We start from the raw sequence: 20,408 nt of genomic DNA, 5'->3' as shown, positions 1-20,408 counted from the left end.
GGCTCTTCACCGCCCCTGCGGCTGTCCCAAGTCCCGGTCCTCCTCCTGGAGGGACCCAGGAGGAGCGCAACACCCCATCCCCTTCCCTGCGTCACTCAGGGGCCGCCCCCGGGGACCTGCGCCCACGCCTGGCAGGCAGCCCCGGCCGGCTGGGGAAAACACTCCCTCTCTTGCCGCCTGCGTCCACCTCGGCGCCTGGCGGGTGGACGTCAGGGTGACCGTGGAGCCGGGGCACGACTGGCAGAGCGGCTCCCTGAGACTTTGACAAGTTCCAGCCCCACACTGTGACACGCACTCCCCGCCAAGCAGGCGGGACCGGTGGAAAGAGAGGAGGGGAGAGGGGAGAGGGGAGAGGCGCAGGAGGCCGGGGCTGGCGTCCTGCGGGGCCGCGGCTACCCACCACGTCCGGCGCCTTCTGGATCTGCGAGGCCAGTTGGAGAGAGTGGTTGGCCGACGAGAGCTGCTCCCGCAGGGTTTCCGCCTCTCTCTGAGCCACCTCTGCCCTCTGGAAGAAATGCAGAGGGGCGAGAGAGAAAGTGCGCTCAGCTTCACAACTGACAATTATTACGAGAACATTCATCAATTCATGCCTGACTGACGATAATTGATTTTCCTAAACACTCAACCTAATAAATGCTAGGGGAAAAAAAAAAACACAGAATGTGATGGATTTTTATTTTAAACAGTACAAGGAAGAAATAATTGAGCGATTATGACAGTAATTTAACGCTAGGAGCAACGAATCCCCTGCTGATACTCACGCTCCGGCCCACTGGATTTCCCAGACTGAATAAATACGAGTGGAAATAGAGTCTTTTGATTCAATTTCTTTCCTCTTCTCATAGACCAGGAAGATTTTATTGCGGGATTACTCCTGGGAGTGATTCTCACGGGCAAACAGTGAATGAGAGAGTCTGGCCGCTCGCTGTCTACGACAGGCACCATGTTGCGGCTGCTTTTCCGCACAAGTGCTTCCAGAAACGCACTGTGCCAACGCCATCCCTTCGCTAAGGGCCAGGCTTGTTTTGACATATTTAACCCTTCGCCAGACCATGTCCTGGACACGCATGCTGGCATTTGCAGCCGGCTGGGCTGGGCGCGGCTGGGGAGACTGCAGCAGTGCTGGGGGTGGCAGGAGAGGCGGGCGGACCCTTCCCATCCTTTGCCTGTGAGGAATCCACTCTCCCTCCTGCAAACCAGCACTTGCCAGTGGACGGCGAGAATGGTCACTCCCGTGCCGACCCAAGGGGGCATCCGGGAACAGAGGAGTCACCTACCACCCACAGGGAAGATGGGAACAGCACCGCTTCTCAGAGACCACGCCAGGACTCCCATCCGCGGAAGCCCGTGGCACACAGGACTCCTGCAGAAGCAGCTAAGGGGCTCGTTCTGGTTTTACAGCCACGACTGGGAGCAGTAGAGAGTAGACACCGGGCACGCGCACCACAAGGTGCCACCCGGGCTCCCCCGGGCAGAAAAGACGGGACAGGGAGAGCCTGGCAGAGTGGGTGCAGTTTTGTGACTTCTTATTTTGAGGCGTGTGACTGCCGGGAGAGAACTCCCAGAGCAACAGGAAGTGGGAGTGCCGGGACGCGCCCACCCTTCTGGCTGCAGGAGGAGGGGGCTGGCTGCACCTGCGCTGCCTGCACACTGCTGGGGGCAGTTCCAAGGGCAGCCCTGTCTGCCGGGCGGGGCTGCTGGCCGCCGGCCCTCCTCCCGGGGCGCCTGGCTAGGCGTGTCTCTGCCCGACCCTCTCCTCCCAATCTCTCTGCTCTACGCAGGCCTCCAGCCACCTCTCAGGGAAGGCGGTTTCTGGCCCAGGCTAACGGCTCGACGACTTAGGCTCTCCATTGACAAGGATCTGCCCTGGTTTATGTCCAGATGGGCCAGCCCAGGTCTGTCTGCCGGCCACGCCCCCGCCTGACCCGTCTGCTCTCCTTGCTGGTCAGCTGAACCTGGGGGCCATTAAGATAGCCACCGCTCTGCCAGGAGGAAGGAGCACTTGGACATATTTCCTGGTCTCTTCGACTACCAAAGACGTTTCCTTCTTTTTTTGAATCTTACGCATTTTCATTTTTTCTGAAAGGTAGAGAGACTGGGAGAAATCTCCCATCCAACTCCAGCCTTCAGTGGCAGGATTGGGCCTGGCTGAAGCCAGGAGCCAGAAACTCCACCTGGGTCTCCCACCTGTGCCGCCACCTGCTGCCTCCCAGGGTGCGCGTCGGCAGGAAGCCGGAGCTGGGAGCAGTCAGACTCGGCCCAGCCCCTCTAATACGGGACGTTGCATCCTGAGCAGGGATTTAACTGCTGGGTCAAACGCCTGCTCAGGGAAAGGAAAAGCTTCGTTGGCAGTGGCCAGCGAACTTGACCCTTCAGCTGGAGGCTGTGGGGGCCCGTGGGGCTCTCTGGGGGGCAGGGCCCAGCCTCATCCAAGGCAGATGGCTCGCAGGAGACCAGGATAAGTACCTGGCTCCTGCCATCGGATCAGCGCGGTGCGCCGGCCGCAGTGCGCTGGCCGCAGCGGCCATTGGAGGGTGAACCAACGGCAAAGGAAGACCTTTCTCTCTGTCTCTCTCTCTCACATTATCTACTCTGCCTGTCAAAAAAAAAAAAAAAAAAAAAAAAAGAATCGGAGACGCGTCTGCCCCTGACGATTTCACTCCCAGGCTACAGCCTCTGCACTTGTGTTCAGCCGCCAAGTTCACGGCCATGGTTGCTCTGCTGCTTACCCCTCGGTGGCTTTTTGTGTTTGGCTCGATTTAGTAACTTCACTGCCACCCTCTGTTTATGTATTTATTCAGGATTTAATCCCTGAGTGCCCCCCCAAAACACCCAGTGCCAACGAGGAGCTGGAGTGGCTCGGATGGAAAACAGAGGCCCCGGAGCAGCAAGAGGAGTGTGTGTGTGGGGGGCAGGCGTGGAGTGCAGCTGGGACGAATCAGTGCGTGGCGCTGAGAGCTGAGGCTGAGCGAGGGGTGCCCATGGGCCGGGTGAACTCCGCGGGGGTCACCTGCTTCGGGGTTCCCGTGGCTTCCTCACGACCACAATTCAGCCACAGCTGCTCTGGTGCTTCGTGGTCTGTGGCCCTCGCCACACAGCAGCTCCCTGACACCCCGGCCTGACGCCTGCAGAGGCAGAGCCGGCGGATGCACAGCCAGGCTCCTCTAGGGCGCCGATCCCTGCGGGAGCTTCGGGTCTCCAGGGGGGCTGAGGAGGGCAGCCGGACCTGTGTCCCCTTGTCTCCGCGGGATGACCAGAGACGCCCTGGCCTTGGTCCTCCCCCGAGGAAGGGCAGCAAAGCAGAGCGATGCCCACTCGGGTGTGATTGCGGGTTCCAGACCTTCAAGTCCAAACAACTCGACGTGTAAAACGCGAAGCAGCAGCGGTGGTGAGACAGACGGGAGTGGGCACCGGAGGAGCCCCGGCAGGGCCACAGGCCCCTGGGGCAGGATGGAGAGGCAGCTTCCACAGCGGGCATGGGGCAGGAACTCCCCAGGGAGGTGCCTTTCTCCTCCCCTGGAACCGAAGCTGAGGCATGGGGGATCCTCACCGTGCGCCCTGGAGGGCAGGGCCCGGCCTCCCCGACCTGATTTACCTGGCTTTACCTTCTCCCTGGCCTTACTGGTGGTTCGGGGGTGGGCGCAGTCTCTGGCCCAATCTCCCACCCTTCTTGGTCCCCAGGTATCTGAGTCCCCTGTGTGGGTGTGGCCACGAGCCGCAGAGTGCTGCCTGTGCAGCCAAGACAGGGTTCCGGGAGACCCAGGCCAGCACATTTCCCCACCTCTGCCTGCACAAGGTCCTGACCTGGGCCGGGGGCCCCGTCTGCACATGGAGCACCCAAGGTTGTGGGAGGCCAGATGGTGGCGGCCTACGCACTGCAAGGCGCAGACTCAGCTATGGGTGGTGGGTGGGTCCTTGGCAGGGGTCATGACCCTCACTCCACAGCCTGGAACCGAGGCCCTGGGAGATGGGCGGGAAACGGCAGGCCTGGAATTCCAACTCCGGAGTCTCCACCCCAAACCCAGGCATCCTTTCCAACAGGACCCTAAACCCTGGTGGGAGGCTTTATTCCCAGCCAAGTCGCCAAGGCTCTAACCTTTACTGCTACCAATGCAGACAGTGAGGATCAACGCAAACGCCCCAAAGTTTAGCCGACAGGTGCCAGGGATGCCCCGGCTTAGCCCCAGCTGCTGCTGGCTCTCTTGCGCCTCCCCGACAGGAACAGAAGCGCGCCAGCCATGAAACAGAGCTTCGGGTCTTAGCAGAGCGTCCTGACCACAAACCCAGTGCAAAAGCAATGCTGTGTGCCAATGAACTGGGAAAGCGCTCCTCCTGGGGCTCCCCCCGATGGGAGGGCAGCTGTCTGCCTCCCTGCGCCTGTTCTGTGTGTGTGGAGCGCTCCCAGGGCAGCCCCCCTCCCGCCCAGCCCCTCCCCACCGCCGCTGCCATAGCAGCTACTGCTCTCCTGGTTACTGGTCTTCCTGCCCACTGGTTTCTCCAACCCGACGGAAGAGCGTGCCTTCTACAGCTCCGATCTGACGCCTCGAGCCAGCCAGGGTTCCCTGCGGCTCTCAGGATCACGTCCTCCCCTCAACCCTGGCCAGATCTTTTCCAGGAACCCACGTGGTGGCCTGGACCGCCTGGCTCCAGCCCCGGGCTTGCCATGCCCCTCTGTGCCCACCAGCGCCCTCCTGCCCCCCGCCCCAGGGAGGCCCCCTCCTAGGTGAAGCCCAGGCCAGCGTCACCTTCCTGGCTGCCAGGCCTTCGCTTCCTTTCCCTCCCACCCCCGCGGGGAGCACCCAGCACTGCAGGGCTGGGGTCCTTCCTATGCAGGGGTCGTCCCCAGGGCTCACCAACGTCTCCGTGAAATTCTGAACCTCAGGTGAGAAGGGGCCCATCAGACTAACGCGCTTAATCTTCTTTCTGTCCCCTCTGCGCCTAACTCCCGGCCAGGGCTGGCTGGCATCTGCTTGCATAGCTCTGGGGATGGGGTGGGGGGGCTCCCTGAGATGTGGCACTGCAGGACAGCCAGGCGGGGAAGTTTCTGATGCTGCGCGTGTGTCTTCCCGCCAGCCCCACGCTTGGCCCTGGTCCTCTGGGAAAGCCCAGAGGCAGTAGACCTCAGCCCCTGGCCGGCCCGTGAGGGCTGCAGGCACACAAGTCACGAGGTCTCACCCCTGGCCTTCTCGCTTCTAATCTGCTGGCATTGCACGCTCCTGAAATGACTTGAGCTTGGTGTCAAGTCCCCAAACTCCCTTTCCCCCGTGCTGGGCCCCTGCCCCGGCCACGGAGTGGACCCCGAGTGCCCAGGGGGAGCGGTTTCCCTCCAGCGTGGCTTCCAGAACCAAACAGAATTTCCTGGGCCAGGAGGGACTCCACGCTGGCACCACCTTCTTCGTCCCAAAAGCTCAAGCCCAGGCACCGGCTGGGGCTCCCTTGCCCCTCCCACCCAGCCACACCACCACTTCCTACACAGGACCCTACAACCTCCCTCACCCAGGGGTGCCCCTGGGAACTGCTACCTACTGAAACACCCTCTTCTCAGACATCTCCCCCCACCCCCCGGTCCTCACAGCAGGCCTGGCTGGGAGCGCCAGCTACTGCTTTATCATCTAACCTCTGCCAGGTGTAGGTCAAGTGCACCTTTCCCTGCGCCCTGCCTGGGGCCGCACAGGAGGAGGACCCAATGGAGGGCTTGGGGCACCCAGAGAAGAGCCTTGGCTCCGCCCACATCTCTGCCTCTAGGGCCTTGGAGGGGTGGTGCCTCCAGGGACCTTGGCGGTCATGGGATCAGGCCATGGGCCTGACCAACCAGGGCCTGCCCCGCAGGGCCAGCCAAAGGGGAGGCCCACCCAGGACTGGCCTTGGGGCAGAGAGTGGGTGGGGATCTGAGAAGTGCAAGTGGCAGTCATGGGACAAAGGATGCTTGCTCCTTCCAGTGGGGACTCCTGACTTCAGGCCTCTGCAATGCTGAGCTGTGCAAACCGAGTCAGTTACAGTGGCCGGAGTCCGCTAGTTCCCTGACAAAGGTCACAGCAGCAGCAGCAGCAGCCGTTCAGAGCAAGGAGAGGCGTCTGGGGGTGAAGGGGGCCTGGCCAGCAGGTGCTCTGGGCCTGGTTCTGGGAGTGGTGGTCAAGAGCACTGGTTCCGGAGCCAGACTTCGCGGCTTCCAGTCCTGGCTCTGACCTCAGTCTCCCCAGCTGTGAAATGGGAATTCTAACAGCGCCGAGCTCAGCGGGAGGGGCTGTGGGGGACGTCTAAGCAATGCGATGCAAAAGCGCAGAACAGATCTGGGCAGAGGCCAAGCAGCTCAGAACCGCCGCTCGGTGACCACGACAACTTGTGCCACGCACGGGTTCTCAGGGGCTGCATCCACACACTTCCACTGGTGGGCCGGGCCCGGGGTCTCTGTGGCGTCTGAGCACCCAACGCGGCACCCACACGGCGCTCCTTACGGAACCCCCCACGCTGCTCCACGCCCTTCCCCCTGACTTTCCTGTTTCAGACCTGGGCTGTCTCCATGGCCAAGATCCCGGGCATCTGCCACGCTGGGAGAGCGACGTGGACAGGACCCTCCTGTGGGTTCTCGTGGGGTGGCAGGACTTTCATGGCTGGGATGGCTGTGGGTGCCTGGGTGATCCAGGGCAAGCCCCTATGCCTGCCTGTGCCTTGGGCTACCCAGTGGAGACACCGGGTCGGGCTGTGGCGGGCCTCGCAGTGTGGACTGTTGTCTCCCGCAAACCCCGGAATTACACGGTGGGGGCCCTCATGCTTCTCAAAGCACCAGTGGCTCTCACTGAGGCAAAATGTCCCACAGTCCTGGGAAACTCTTGGGGGAGGAAGGGGTTTTCGGGGTGGCTGAGGAGCCCCCGAGCCTGGGCAATTCGCATGAGGCATCTCTGACAGCTAAGCTGCAGCCAGGAGGGGTCGTCAGTGCCAGCCCTGGCCAGAGCACGTGGTGGCACCCGGTTGGAGGGTGGCGGGCGATAGAATTCTCTAGAATAGAGCTGTGTGGTATACACCCCAGTGTAGCAGGTGCTTCGGGCCGAGACGGATGGTTAGGAGATGGACTTCAAAATACAAAAGCAAGAAAAGCCTTCACAGTGGGGGTTCGCCATGGGAGGCCTGAGATGTTGGGACCGCGCCAAAGACTTGGTAGTTCCCTGCTCCTCACGAGCGCCGCCAAGGTGCTGCACTGACAGGTACAGGTGACAAGTGCTAGAGCAGCCTCCCGGGTGCCAGAGGGGTGCACATGGGCGGGTGTGCGCCTCGGGACATCCTACCTGGTTGGCTCTTTCAAGGTCAGTCATGATCATTTCGATCTCGTCGGCCCTAGGGAGGCGAGAGGGAGAGAGTGGGTTAGTGAGTGACGAGGCAGGCTCCGGGGGCGAGCAGCACCCAGGCTTCCGGCCCACAGCCTGGCGGAGCGGCCACAGCTGCAGGGGTGAGGCCACGGGTGCAGGGGCGAGGCCCCGGTCCTCACGCGCAGGCGGGACCTGCCAGGGGTCGCCTCTGCCGCTTGGGAGGCGGTGGGCTTGGATGGGCAGGCGGTGCCTGCTGGCTGCCCTTGCTCTTTGGATAATCGGGTGTCAGGCACAGAGCTCCAGAGCTCCCTCCACCCCACCTCGCCCGGCTCATGGGGGAGACGGAGCCACAGCAGATAGAATACAGTGTGTGTCAAAGGCAGCTCCAAGCAGAGGCTCTGGGTAAAGAGGAGGGGCTCAGAGAGAGGGACTTGGGGGGCAGTCAGGGGAGGCTCAGAGGGGGCGACCGGTGGGTCGGGATTTGAGGAAGTTCGCCAGGCTGAGCCCTAGCTGGGGAAAGGCTTCGTTAGGAAGAGGCGCCTGGCCACGGAGACCATGCCGGGACTAGGGGAACCCCTGGAAGGCAGTGGGCATGGGAGAGGCCGGGGAGGAGGAGACGGGGCAGTGGGCCAGCGCGAAGCTCTCGCCTGGCCTGCTCCTAGGAGTGGCGTGAGGCGTCTGGTTTTCCTTTAGCTGGGGAAGCACTCCCTGGAGTCAGCTGAAGGCAAATGCTTGGTCCCAGCACTCAGCTCACTGGACAGGAGTGCCCAGCCTCCTACCGAGGGGCGTGGCCAGTCCCCAAAGCAACGGGCAAATCTCAGCCCACTGCCTGCAGGACAGGTCCTGGTGATGGCGCTGGCAGGAGGATTCGGCCCCACCCCTCGCTGCACCCAGGCGCCTGTCTTCCTAGCCCCGCCCACTGCCCATTCCATGGCCACTACCATGGGCTGGCACCCAAGCAGCCCAGGTCTGGCGTGGCAGCAGCACCTGGGCAGCCCAGGGAGCCCCATCTCCCAGCTCCTCCCCTCCCCCAGAGGCCCCACTCTGGGCGGCACAGGCCCTGAGGGTTTAGGGTTTCCTGGGACTTCCACAGCAAGCTCTCTCAAGGCTGTGCTGTGGGTCGCCCTGGCCCCATGCCCTCTAGTCCCGGGACATGGCATGAGGCTGGAGCTGGCTGGCAGGCAGGCAGGCCTGACTACCAGCTCCCCGGTCCCCCCTGCCACCTGCGCCCCCCGACCCGCTGTCTCCTGCTCCAGGCCTCTCCAGCCCTCCCCGGCACCCTGTGACTGGGCAATCTTATCAACTCCCAGCAGCCTGAATGGGGAAACAGACACCCGGGGCTCAGGTTCACGGCTCACTGTATCTGTCGGCAACAGTACCCGGCTCAGACCCAGCACGGCTCTGAGAAGGTCTCCAGCAGCCCGTCCAATGGCCTGGTTAAACGAAGCTATTTTTAGGACGGATTCGTGAAGAAAGCAGTGTCCTGGTAAGATAAATAACCCAACCTGGGCCCCTGCTGGGTGGGCGGGCAGCGGCGGCTTAAGTGATGGAAAATTTCTCTGAATCACCTCAAATGCAAGCCTCCAGGGTTTTAGAGAAAAACGAGTGTGCCGAGTTAATCTAACACGCGCCAGAGGGGAAAAGCCAGGATCACCAAGGAGCGCGGGGTCGCAAACGTGACACAAAGGGGACATTGGTCAACACGGAAAACTGCCACCTTGGACTGCAGGGGACATGAGCCTCAAGCAGAGGTCCACACGCTTCCAAACCCGTCACGTGTTCAAAGCCCACACATATGGCACACCCACGGCACACGCCCCCGGCTCCATTCACGCACTCATTCCCCGAATGCTGCTGGTTTGCCAATTCGCAGGGCTGGCCACGAACAGACACAGGCAATCCCCACCCCCTTTTTCCTTCTTTTAAAAAGATTTGTTTGAGGCTGGCACACCGGGTTCTAGTCCCGGTTGGGGCACCGGATTCTGTCCCGGTTGCCCCTCTTCCAGGCCAGCTCTCTGCTGTGGCCAGGGAGTGCAGTGGAGGATGGCCCAGGTGCTTGGGCCCTGCACCCCATGGGAGACCAGGATAAGTATCTGGCTCCTGCCTTCGGATCAGTGCGGTGTGCCGGCCGCAGCACGCCAGCCGTGGCGGCTATTGGAGGGTGAACCAACGGCAAAAGGAAGACCTTTCTCTCTGTCTCTCTCTCACTGTCCACTCTGCCTGTCAAAAAAAAAAAAAAAAAAAAAAAAAAAAAAAGATTTATTTGAAAGGCACAGTTACAGAGAGATAGAGACAGAGATCTTCCATCTGCTGGCTCACTCCCACATGGTTCCAACGGCCAGAGCTGGGCCAGGCTAAAGCCAGGAGCCAGGAGCTTCATCTGGGTCTCCCACGTGGAGTTGAAGTACTTGGGTCATCTTGCGCTGCTTTCCCAGGTGCACTGGGAAGGAGCTGGATCGGAAGTGGAGCAGCCGGGACCGGAACTTGCGCCCATGGTGGTTTAACCTCGACGTGGGCCCCAGCCCCTGCCTGTCCGGCCAGTGCCGTGGACTCAGGAGGAGTCTGTCTGGGCCTCAGGGGCCCTCCCGCCTTCCTCTCCTCTGGCCCAGTTTGTCTCCATCTGTGTTCCTCCGCGCTGGATGGCCCATTCTCTTTCGTCTTCTTCCACATCACTCAACCTTTCTTTGGCACGCTGCTTTTTCCTTAGCCTTTCTGCTGCCTTCTGGAAGGCTCTTGCCCTCGCTGTGACCAGTGCTTTTAGTTAGACCCACACTGGAATCTTTCCCATTTTGCTCCTTAGATACTTGATTTCTCGCCCTTCCTATTTCCCCTGGCTGAGCTGGTTTTGGTGGTGTCTGGCTAGAACCTTCCCTCGCCTCTGTGGGTGTGTTTTTCAAGGCTGCGTCTGTCTTCCGTGGCCCCGGGCTGCACACCCTGCCAAGTTTGGAGTCTGTCTTTCATTGGGGCGGTCCTCCTCCGGCCCTGGACGTGGACGGAAGGCAGGTACCCAGTGGCAGCGGCACGCATTTGCTGAGTGAAAGACAGGGAGGGGATGGGGTGACCCCGGGCCCCTAGGCTCCTCGCTGCTGTCTCTCCTCTGCTGTCCTCACACCAGGAGAGCCCCCTGGCCAGGGTGTGGGCCTGAATCCCCAGGCAGAAGCAGCAGGAGGGGTGGTCTGGCACCTGCTGTCCCTGGTGACCAAGGGGCCAGACCCGGCCTCCCTCCCTCCCCAGCATGAGAGAACAGAGGGGCTCCAAGAGGCCTGGAAGACATCAGGTGACCAGGGCTGGGGGCTGCAGCCGCCTCGAAACCACCTGGATTCCTTCCGTTCACGCGGGCGCCCGCTGTGCAGAACGACACGTCACATCACTCACAACGAATCGGCACCACCTACACAGGCTGGAACGAGTGTCCAGTTTCCCCTCTACCGGCCAGTTTACCTTCGGTTCCTAGGCAACCGCTCAACTGACCAAAATACCGACCGTGATAACAATGGCGGCGCTCACCTTTCATCGCCAGAGAGAGCGGCTCTTGTCTCCGCCGCTCCCAAGCTCTCAAAGGCCAAGCACAGCACTGGGCTGTGCTGTCGCAAGGCAGGGTCACTGGACACCAGGTGTCGCGGTGGCAGCTGGGCCCAGGGGGACAATGGAAGGAACCAGGGGTCCCGCGGGTGAGGGGAAGCCTTGGTTATTATCTTAAAAGTGTGTAGGTTTCTTGCTCGTTTTTCTAAGGGGACACTCTTTACAAAAGGTCAAAGAAACCACAACTAGTTACAACCGGCTGGGGGTTTTAACGTGGGGAAGGTGGGGGGAGGCTTTGGAAGGCTGGAGTGCAGACACTGGCATTTGAGGCCAAGATCAAGGTGGTGGGGTCCGCCTGGAGTGCCCCCTAGTGGGGGCCTTGCGAATCCACGAGCCTCCCCACCCCACAAGAGTGCCCAGGGCTTAGCACCACGGCCGGAAACCCCGCTGTCTTGAAAGTGCAGTAGCGAAGGCAGGGGCCTGCACTGTCCGCGAGTGGGGTTCCCGGTGCTCCAAAGCTGGCTTGTGTTTTGCATTCGGAAGGGCCGGCGGCTGCTCGGGTATCCACAGCCCGACAAAGGTCTAAAATCATGTGTTCTCCCAAGTCTGTAACAGTTGCACGTACTGTTTGCTCAGCGGAACGATTTATTATCAAAACTCAGCTCTCTCACCTTCTTATGAGCTGACAGACAGCTTCCCCTGATCTATGAACTACGCGGCCCCAAGCTCTGCGCTGACTCCACACCGTATCATCCCCAGCCGGGCCCTGAACACGCAGCTCACACTACCAGGTCCCTGGGACCCCGCCCTGCAGGGCCTTTCCCCGGCTGCCACACACACGTTTTGTAAGGAACTGAAGGGGTGGGCTGGAGGGAAGTCATACCCACGCTAGAAGCTCTGGCCACCTTCACGCGAGCTCGCCGAGGGCCAGCGCGAGGCACCGAGGCCAGGCGGTATCTCCACACCCAAAATGGCCACAGGGACACCAGGAGCCAAAATAAAGTTTACCGGGTCCCGGTCTCTGCAGCTTCTGCACCTGTGGGCTCAGCCAACCCCAGGGGAGAAGTTGTCGCGGGAGAAGGAAAACTGTGCACGGCCTGTGCGGTTTTTCCCCGGTCATCGTTCCCTAACCAGCCCGAGCAAGGATTTCACTGCGTTCACACGGTGTCTGGAGATGGAGACCTGCGCAGGTCACCTGCAAAGGCCCCCCACTTTATCCGAGGGCCTTCATGGGGCAGGGTGGGGGGGCGGGGTCTGGGCATGGCAGATCCGAGGGCATGGCAGGTTAAGCTGCTGCTTGGGCCTCCGCGTCCCAGAGCAGAGCACCGATTCAAGTCCTGGCTTCTCCACTTCCCCTCCAGCTTCCTGCTGACGCACCCTGGAAGGCAGCGGATGATGGCCCGAGTGCTTGGGCCCCTCCCACCCATGTGGGAGACCAGGGTGGAGTTCTAGGCTCCTGGATTCCACCAGGCCCAGCCATCTGGGGAGTGAACCAGAGGAAGGAAGCTCTCTTATTCTCTCTGCCTTTCAAAAACAAAAACGAAAAACCCCACAAAACACCTTTTTAAATGCTCCAGTGTGTTCAGTGGAGTCTCCCCCTCCGCTGGGGTGCTGGGCTGACCCACAGCTCAGCCAGGCTCGCTCAGCACAGAGGAGACAGACTGGGTGCCCTGGGCTCGGTTCAGAGGGACCAGATGGGTGGAGGGGTGATGGAGGCCAGGCTTGGGCTCTCCCTGATGGAGCGTATGTGGGAGTGGCCTCTCCCGTGTGGACACATGAACACGGAGCTGGGCAAGGGCTGGGACAAACCCACAGGAAAAGCTGACCTGGGCACAGAGACTCCCCGCGGGCAGAGGCAGGACAGGACTGCGGTCTCACGCATGCTGCACCAAGCTTGGACGCAGAGAAGGCGCGTCCTGGGTCCTGCTCCACATGGCACTGTCCCTCGTCCCACACAGGTGGCAGGGACCCAGTACCTGAGCACCCAGCTGCTGCCTCCCAGGGTACACTGGCAGGAGGCTGGAGTCGGGAGCCGTGCCAGGACTCCAAGCCAGGCCCTCTGACGTGGGGTGCGGGATCCCGACAGGCAGTGTCACCCCCCGGCCAGATGCCCACCCTCTGCTCCGTACCCCTTCTTTCTTTCTCTCGAGTGATGGCACCGTGCTTCAACATGACGACAACCCACGGGCCTCCCTCTGGGACCTGACCGGAAGGCTAAGGGGTCTCACATCTCGCCATTCACCATGTGGCTGGGTTCTGGCTTGAACTAACTATGCTTTCATTTTGCTAATGAAATACCCAACTGCTCCTATTTTATTAAGACTTTTCATACGAGGTGGGTATTGATTCCATTAAGTGCCTCGGAAGCACTCCCTGAGCTAAAGAAACGGCCCTGGGCTGGCCCTGCCCGTGGTGAATGAGGCGGGCAGGTCCCTGCACGGTCCGGCCTGGCGGCGGCACGGGATGCACTGAACCAGCTCCTGGGTTCCTTAGCTAATGTGTTATTTAGTATTTTGTCATAAATATTTATCTATGAGATTGGCCTTCAGGTTTCTTCCGTCCTAGGAGAATTTCTTGTTCTTGGGGACAGAGCGAGCGGTGCCAGCCTGCAAACCCGAGATCCACCCCTGCTGAACACTGGGCCTGCGGGCTGCCCCCCGGGGTGCCCTGCCCCCACTGGGCCCTGGGAGGGCTGCTCACCAGCTCCTCCTCCTCTGGAGGAGGGGCTGGGCAGGGTTGCCCTGAGCAGTATCTCCACGGGGCTCAAGGTTCAAATCCAGCCTGCCAGCCGCCAGTCTGCCCTACCACAGAGCCCCAGCGTGCCGCAGGGGGTCTGGATGCCCACGGATGATCACAGCACCGCCTTTGCCCACCCCTGCCTGTGACCCACCCCTGCCTGTGACCCAGCCTCTGCCCCCCGCACGTGCTCCTCTATCATCTGCTAGGAGCACTGAGGCCACGCAAGCCGCCATGCTTGTCCCCAGCCGCAGGTCCCTGCAGCCACGGTGGCCTCTGTCCCTACCAGGTCTCAGCCCCATGGCCCTCCTGGGCAAGGCCCCCACAGCCCCGCTCTGTGCCTTCTACTTGCTGTGTTCTTACTGTACTTACGGTTCACTTCTCACGGTCTGTGAGAAACCAGGCGATGGCAGCCTTGGGAACAACACACAAGGCTCGGGGCGAGGCTTCCCTCTGCCTACTGGAGGAGGGGCCTGGCGACCCGGCCACTGCTTACGTTTTTTTCCCACTGCAGTTGGTGCCGGGCATGAGGCGGGGTCTGAGCACACGGCGGCGGATGGGGAAGTGGAGGAGGGGGCTTTTGACAACCTTCAATTGGGTGACCGGCAAAGCTAGGCCACCTCTGTGGGCAGGAGTGGAGGGAGGGTCCCCAGCCCCTCCCTGACGAGGGTGGGGGCACAGCTTGACCTCCCAGGAAAAGAGTGGTTTTAACTTCTGCCGGAGGTGGGTGCCGAGAGACAGCTAAGTGGTCAGCTCTGCCTGCTCAGAAGGGAACCATAGCTTGTTTTTTAAATGATCATTATATTAAATTTAAATGACGGAGCATATCAATGAAAAGCAGCCCCAAATGGGAAGAAAAGAAAAGTGCTCTTCGCCCATGCTCAGGCTCGTTCCTGTGAAATGAACAAAACCCCCGCGGAGCTCAATTCGAATCTAGCAGACCCACGAAGAAGCCATGCGCCACAGCAAGCCGACAGTGCGGGCAGGCTGGTCCGACCCCCAGTGGGTCCCTGTGACTGTCACTCGGGCACAGCGGTGGCCCCGAGCAGGAGGTCGTGACACTGGCCAGGTCACTCTGCTTCTGTGCCCGAGACCCACCCGAGCCTTGAGTAACCGGCATGCGCCGCAGCCACGGCTGCCTCTCGGCCTCTCCCTGGGAGCCTTGAGAACCCTGACAGCGGGAAAAGGGCCACGGACAGCTGGCAGGTGCAAGGCAGCGCCTTTCTCTTCCGGACAGAACCGACCGCCAGGACCCGGGACGCTCGCGGCCAAGCCAACGGTTTCCAGTCCAGAGAGGAGCCCGAGGAACTCCATCTGGGGAGGGGGAACCTCCTGTGGGCAAGCGACACTGAGAAGTCTTGCACAGGAGAAGAGAAAGACACGAGTGTGGGGAGCGGGAAAGATCTAGAAGAGGAGTAGGACTTGGAGGCAACCAGCCCAGTGCAACACACAGGTCTCACTCGGACCCCATTCAAGGCCGTCAGCACGCGAGCCACTCCCGGTCATCGGGGCCGTCCTGTTGGCCAGGCACAGGCGGGCTGCTGGAAACCCACACCCGACAGTCGCTGTGTGATGAGATAATGGTGTCGCGGCTGTATTTACAAAGCACAGTCCTGGCGCTCAGCGGGGTCGTGCTGAGGCATTTGGAGATGAAACGCAAGGATCGGCGGGGAGCCACCCCGGACACAGGAGCGGGGTCAGGTGAGCCGGGACCAGTCCAGGACGGGAGATGCCGGGCGGGGCAGCGCCCAGCTAGGGGCCTGAGGTCGCTCCGCAGAGTCTGCCCTCCCACGTGTGACCAGAATTCAACATAAAAGAAGCGGATCTGGGAAAACCCTCTGGGTTCAAGGACACCAGCAAAGGCCACCACGGCAGCTTCTCGCCCCTCCCTCCTTCCCACCTGTTAGCCATCAAGTCTAGCCAAGCCAGCTGCTGCTATGGTTTGGAGAGACGGGAAGACACTGGAGCAGGAGGACGGCGTGTCCAGGGCCACAGGGAGGACACTCTGCTAACTTCAGACGCCACCTGTCGGGGCTGCACACGGCAGGAGAAGCACCCGCTCTGCAGGGGGGAGGGCCTTTAAAACTTGATACTCACACATAAGCGTGCACACACGTGCACACTCATACATACTCATGTTCTAGGATGTGGAAGAAGACGGTGAGCTCAGACTAGGAAGAACACGATTCCTGAAGGGCCAGCCCAGTCCCACGCTCCATGGGCAGGATGGGGACCCTCCTGGCCGGCTGCTCCGTCGAGGGAAGGGAGGAGATGGAGGCGCCCGGTGCTCCCTGCCTGCCCACCAGAGCCCAGGCCTCCAGGCAGCTACAAAGACACAGGGGGCTGGCTCCTGTCCCCTGGGCTCAGCCAGCCTACTCTGGGGAGCAGGGACAGACAGCGGGGTCGGTGGGACAGGAGGGCAGGCCGTCGTTTCCAGGGTTGCACATTTTTAAGAGATTTTAACCAAGGCTGGCTGTCCCATCGTCTGTGAACGCCGCTTATTGACGCGGGCAGCCTGAGACTTGCCCGGCAGCCCCTCCCAGCGCCACCCGCTGTAGGGTCCACGCCTCCCCGCACTTCAGTCTGCCGCGATTTCCTCCGCCAGGCCGGGCTGGGAAGTGGCACTGGGCAGGCAGCAGCGCGTTCACAGGCAAGACGGCATCTTCCTCTTCCTCTCGCCGGCACCGAGAGTCTGCAGGTTGGCTGTGTTAAGTGCCTTTTTTAGGGCAACATGAGAATGAATAATTCAGCGGTTCCTCTTCTACCCGAGAAGTGTTAGATAAACAATTCCGACGGGGCAGACTTGCCGGCCCCACCAAGCCCGCCCCTGCCCTTCATCCTGACATCATCGGCTTTGGCCAGGAATCTTTAAGAACCCCCTCCATCCTGTCTAATCACTAAAATACCACAAAGGAAGTTCACGATACTGAAGACATTGGAGGGGGAAAAAAAACACCAGAAAGGTTAATTGAAACATAAAGTTTTCCCTTGTAGCCGAGCCAACAGGAGACGGGGCTGTCGGAACAAAGCCGAGTCTGAGAAAGGTCCCTGGCAGGCACCGTCTCAGCCACTCCGGCACCCTGAGCTGCTGGATCCATGCCTCCAGGCTCCGGAGCCGGCTCCTGGGGCGGACCCCTTTGCTGACCCCACGTCTTGCCTTAAAGCCACTTCCTGCGGCTTAGCCCTGCCTCCGATCCCTCGCTCTGCACACGGAGCAGGATTCAGTCGCTTTTCAAACACCAGGGCAGGGTGCTTCCCGGGCTTAGCTTACCGGAGGGCCCTGGGGTTAACACAGTGGACAGAGACGCGATGACAAGGATGTCCTTGTCCGCGTGGGTCACCCCTGGGCTCTACCAGGCACACCTCAAGTGTGTGCAGAAACTATGGAGTGTGCTTGTGGCGGAGGCTTCTTGTCGCCAGCTGGTCACCCGGCCAGACAGCCACTGCCTGTGGATGCGCAGGCGCGCGCCGGGCGGTGGCTCTAACGGGTGTAATTTGCCGTCGCGCTAGACGTGTAATAACAGCATGAGGGCGGGGAGAACATTCAGACCCGGGGTTCCTCCCAGCTTGCCTGGGGCTCACTGGGTCTCAGAAGACCCTCGCACGAGGCTGGGTGGGCGGCACAGCCAGCACACCACCGGGAGCTGATCAGGGGGTGTGTGACACAGATGCAGTGAATTAGAGAACGCAGACGGAGCCAGCAGGTCGAGTTCACCCGCAGAAATAAAACGCGCATTTGGAAAAAAAAAATCTAACAAAACCCAGTAGGAACAAACCTGGAGTGAAATAGCAGAGGGAGACTAAATTCTCCAAAGAGGCTAATTGAGGCCCAATTTTTGGCCGTGCTCACGGGTATACCAAGGTGACAGGGAGAGGTAACAGGAAGAGGCAAAGGAATAAACACACAGCAAGCCCGGGCTCGTCTTAGGTGACAAGCGAGAGCCTCTATAGGATGTGAGAAATAAACACGAATGGAGAGCGACAGACCGAGGGCAGCCCTGAAACTCGCTTTCCCGACGGGAGACTCAAACACGGTCCAGGGCTTCCGAGCACACGGACAGGCAAAGCTGGTCCCAGTTGGGTTCACGGGGGTGGGGTGGACACCTGAGGCCATCGGCCTCCCTTATCCTCTGTGGGGAATTAGCAGGGACACTCCTTCTCTCAACAGGGAAGGGAGAGGACTGGCCATCTTGGGCGTCGCAGAGGGCACACATCCACTGCTCCCGGGTGCCACGGTCACATGCACGCAGGACCCAAGGAGTCCACCACCGTGAACGTGCAGAGAGCGCCTGAGCTCAGCCAAGCACCCTGCTTCCTGGTCAGCACAGGGACGTGATAAACCCCAAACTAGTAACAAATATCTGGAGAACGGAATAAAAGATCTGTCTCATCTAGAAGAGGAGTATAAATATTAAACACATGGGAATTAAAATATCACCGTCTAAATTCCATCTATGGAAAATCGAATTACCAAACGCTAGTGGCAAAGAAAGCTAACGGTGACATCTATTTGTGGTTGCATTAAATATAAATAAGGATAAATTTATCTCCCAGGTTAATTTATAAAGCTGGGTAAAATGACAAGATGCATATAAAAACACTAGGTGACCAAGATACTAAAGAATAAAAAAAAAACCCAAACAATAGCAGTTGTTATCAAAATAGAAAACAGACATTATGGAGCCAGTACCGTAATTATTAGAATGGAACATTGGAGCTACAGAAACCCAGAGACTCATGGAAATAATGTTAAATATTGGGAGACGAGTCATTAACACCACTGGGCAGACTGGGAATTAGCACAGACAACAATGAAACAGATGCCTCTACTAACCCATATGCTATCCTAAACTCCAGGCAATAACTCAGGCAAAAATTAGAAAACGACTGGGGAGACAAGGCCAATTTCTAGGATGGAAATCGTGTTAGGGATGATTAATCTCTAAACCTGCCAGGACGGATCTTATTCTTGCCTTATTTTTTTTTTTTTTTTTTTGACAGGCAGAGTGGACAGTGAGAGAGAGAGAGACAGAGAGAGAAAGGTCTTCCTTTGCCGTTGGTTCACCCTCCAATGGCCGCCGCTGCAGCCGGCGCACCGCGCTGATCCTGGCAGGAGCCAGGAGCCAGGTGCTTTTCCTGGTCTCCCATGGGGTGCAGGGCCCAAGCACCTGGGCCATCCTCCACTGCACTCCCTGGCCATAGCAGAGAGCTGGCCTGGAAGAGGGGCAACCGGGACAGAATCCGGCGCCCCAACCGGGACTAGAACCCGGTGTGCCGGCGCCGCAAGGTGGAGGATTAGCCTATTGAGCCACGGCGCCGGCTCTCTTGCCTTATTTTTATAAGGTAGATCCCATTAGAATTCGCCGGGTAATGAACGTCACTCAAAACTCGAGTGAAAAGCAGAGGCATTGATGGGCAGATAAAATAACACATGGCAGCCAGAATGTGGACACAACCATGACTCACTCCCGCCGAGTCCCTGGTCCCCGGCCACAAGGAAACACGCAGAGAGCAAACCAGCAGACGGGAGGCGTGGAGCTGGGGTCCCACCTGGCCCGGCTTCCCCTCACCGTCTGCGTTTGGAACCCAGGGTCTCAGCCAAGCCACGTTCCTCAGGCCCCCATGCTTTCCTGGGAGGGCCAGGCTGCAGTGGCTAGGGGTTAACGTCTCTGACGTGTGGGGAGGGGTGGGACTTGTGTGCTCTCCATCACGGGACAGGCTGGGCCGAGCAAAACTCATAGCTCAGATGTTCTGCTTCATTTTAAGAGCACAGAACACAGCCAGGTGCCACAGTGGCACGCCTGGCAGCTTTCAGGCAGGAGCCAGACCTGGGGTGGGGGTGCCTGAGAAGTGACTCCTGGTGATGAGGGCCAACAGTGGTAGGCGGGGCCCTGGGCAAGGGCGGAGGAGCACCTGTCACCATGGACTCCGGGGAGCTCACGGTGGGGACTTCCTGGCCTGCAGAGGTGGGATTTGGCTTCTGCACCTGCGCCTCCTCTCCGCGGGGTTTGCAGGTGGATGAGAGGCGTCAACAAGGAAGCTCCTGGACCTTGCATTTTCTTTCAATTTCGCTTTCCACAGATTTCTGAAACCCTCATATTTGCTTGAAAGATACACACATTTAGGGGCGAGTCTGAGCTCCAGAGAGGAGAAACTGTAGGGCGAGGGAGTCTGCACTAGGTTCTGTGGGGTGGCCAGCCCCCAGGAGGCAGGCCTGCTGCCACCAGGGCCACTTCCTGCTCACAGAGTCCTCTATTCAAAATGCAGCAAAGGCTGCAGCCCAAGACTGCTGTCCCGCTGTCCCTGCTCACGCTGTCTGCTCCAAGCCCCAGATGCTCACAACGGCTGGGGCTGAAGCTGGGAGCTGTGAACTGAACCCGGTTTCCCATGTGGGTGGCAGGGACCCATCATCACTGCTTCCTAGGGCGTGCGTTAGCAGGAAGCCGGAGGGGAAGCAGGGTAGCCAGGACTTGAACCAGGCACTGGGATTTGGGATGCTGGTGTTTGAAGCTATAGCTTAACCCGGCATGCCACATGCCTGTCCCAGCTCTGCACAAGCTCACAGCCAGTGCCTGGGTGACACGGGGCAGCTGACCCAACTCCAGCCCTTCTGGAGCTCGGTGAGCGCTTGGCACACTGGGAATGTTCCACAGGGCTGGCAGTGACCAGGTGTGCAGCCTCCACCCACCGCCACTGGGGGCCACTGAAAACCACACTACTGCTAGGGTCTAGGCCGAGTGTGCAGCCGCGGCAGGCGAGCTGGTGTCCTGGGAGAGAGAGCAGAAGCCTTGGACAGAACTGGAGACACTGCAGAGCCACCTGGGCCTGGAACAGCTTCCAGTACAC

General features: G+C 60.0%; 1 protein-coding gene across 13 annotated transcripts in view; it reads right to left on the bottom strand.

The window, feature by feature from the left end:
- The window catches only part of CUX1 (cut like homeobox 1), a 313,006-nt gene that overhangs the window by 75,131 nt on the left and 217,467 nt on the right, over positions 1-20,408 (bottom strand). For all 13 annotated transcript variants that reach the window (XM_051837966.3, XM_051837967.3, XM_051837957.3 and 10 more), the window contains exons 9-10: positions 7,284-7,332; positions 401-505 (exon numbers count right to left, since the gene is read on the bottom strand). In XM_051837966.3, the coding sequence (XP_051693926.1) occupies positions 401-505; positions 7,284-7,332 (154 nt within the window). The remainder of the gene's footprint in view (positions 1-400; positions 506-7,283; positions 7,333-20,408) is intronic.

This window comes from Oryctolagus cuniculus, chromosome 19 (genome assembly GCF_051225735.1).
Source record: "Oryctolagus cuniculus isolate XC-2025 breed Fujian yellow rabbit chromosome 19, ASM5122573v1, whole genome shotgun sequence".
NCBI classification, from domain to species: Eukaryota; Metazoa; Chordata; class Mammalia; order Lagomorpha; family Leporidae; genus Oryctolagus; species Oryctolagus cuniculus.
Note: the sequence above shows the minus strand (reverse complement) of the source record. Positions and strands in the feature narration are given on the sequence as shown.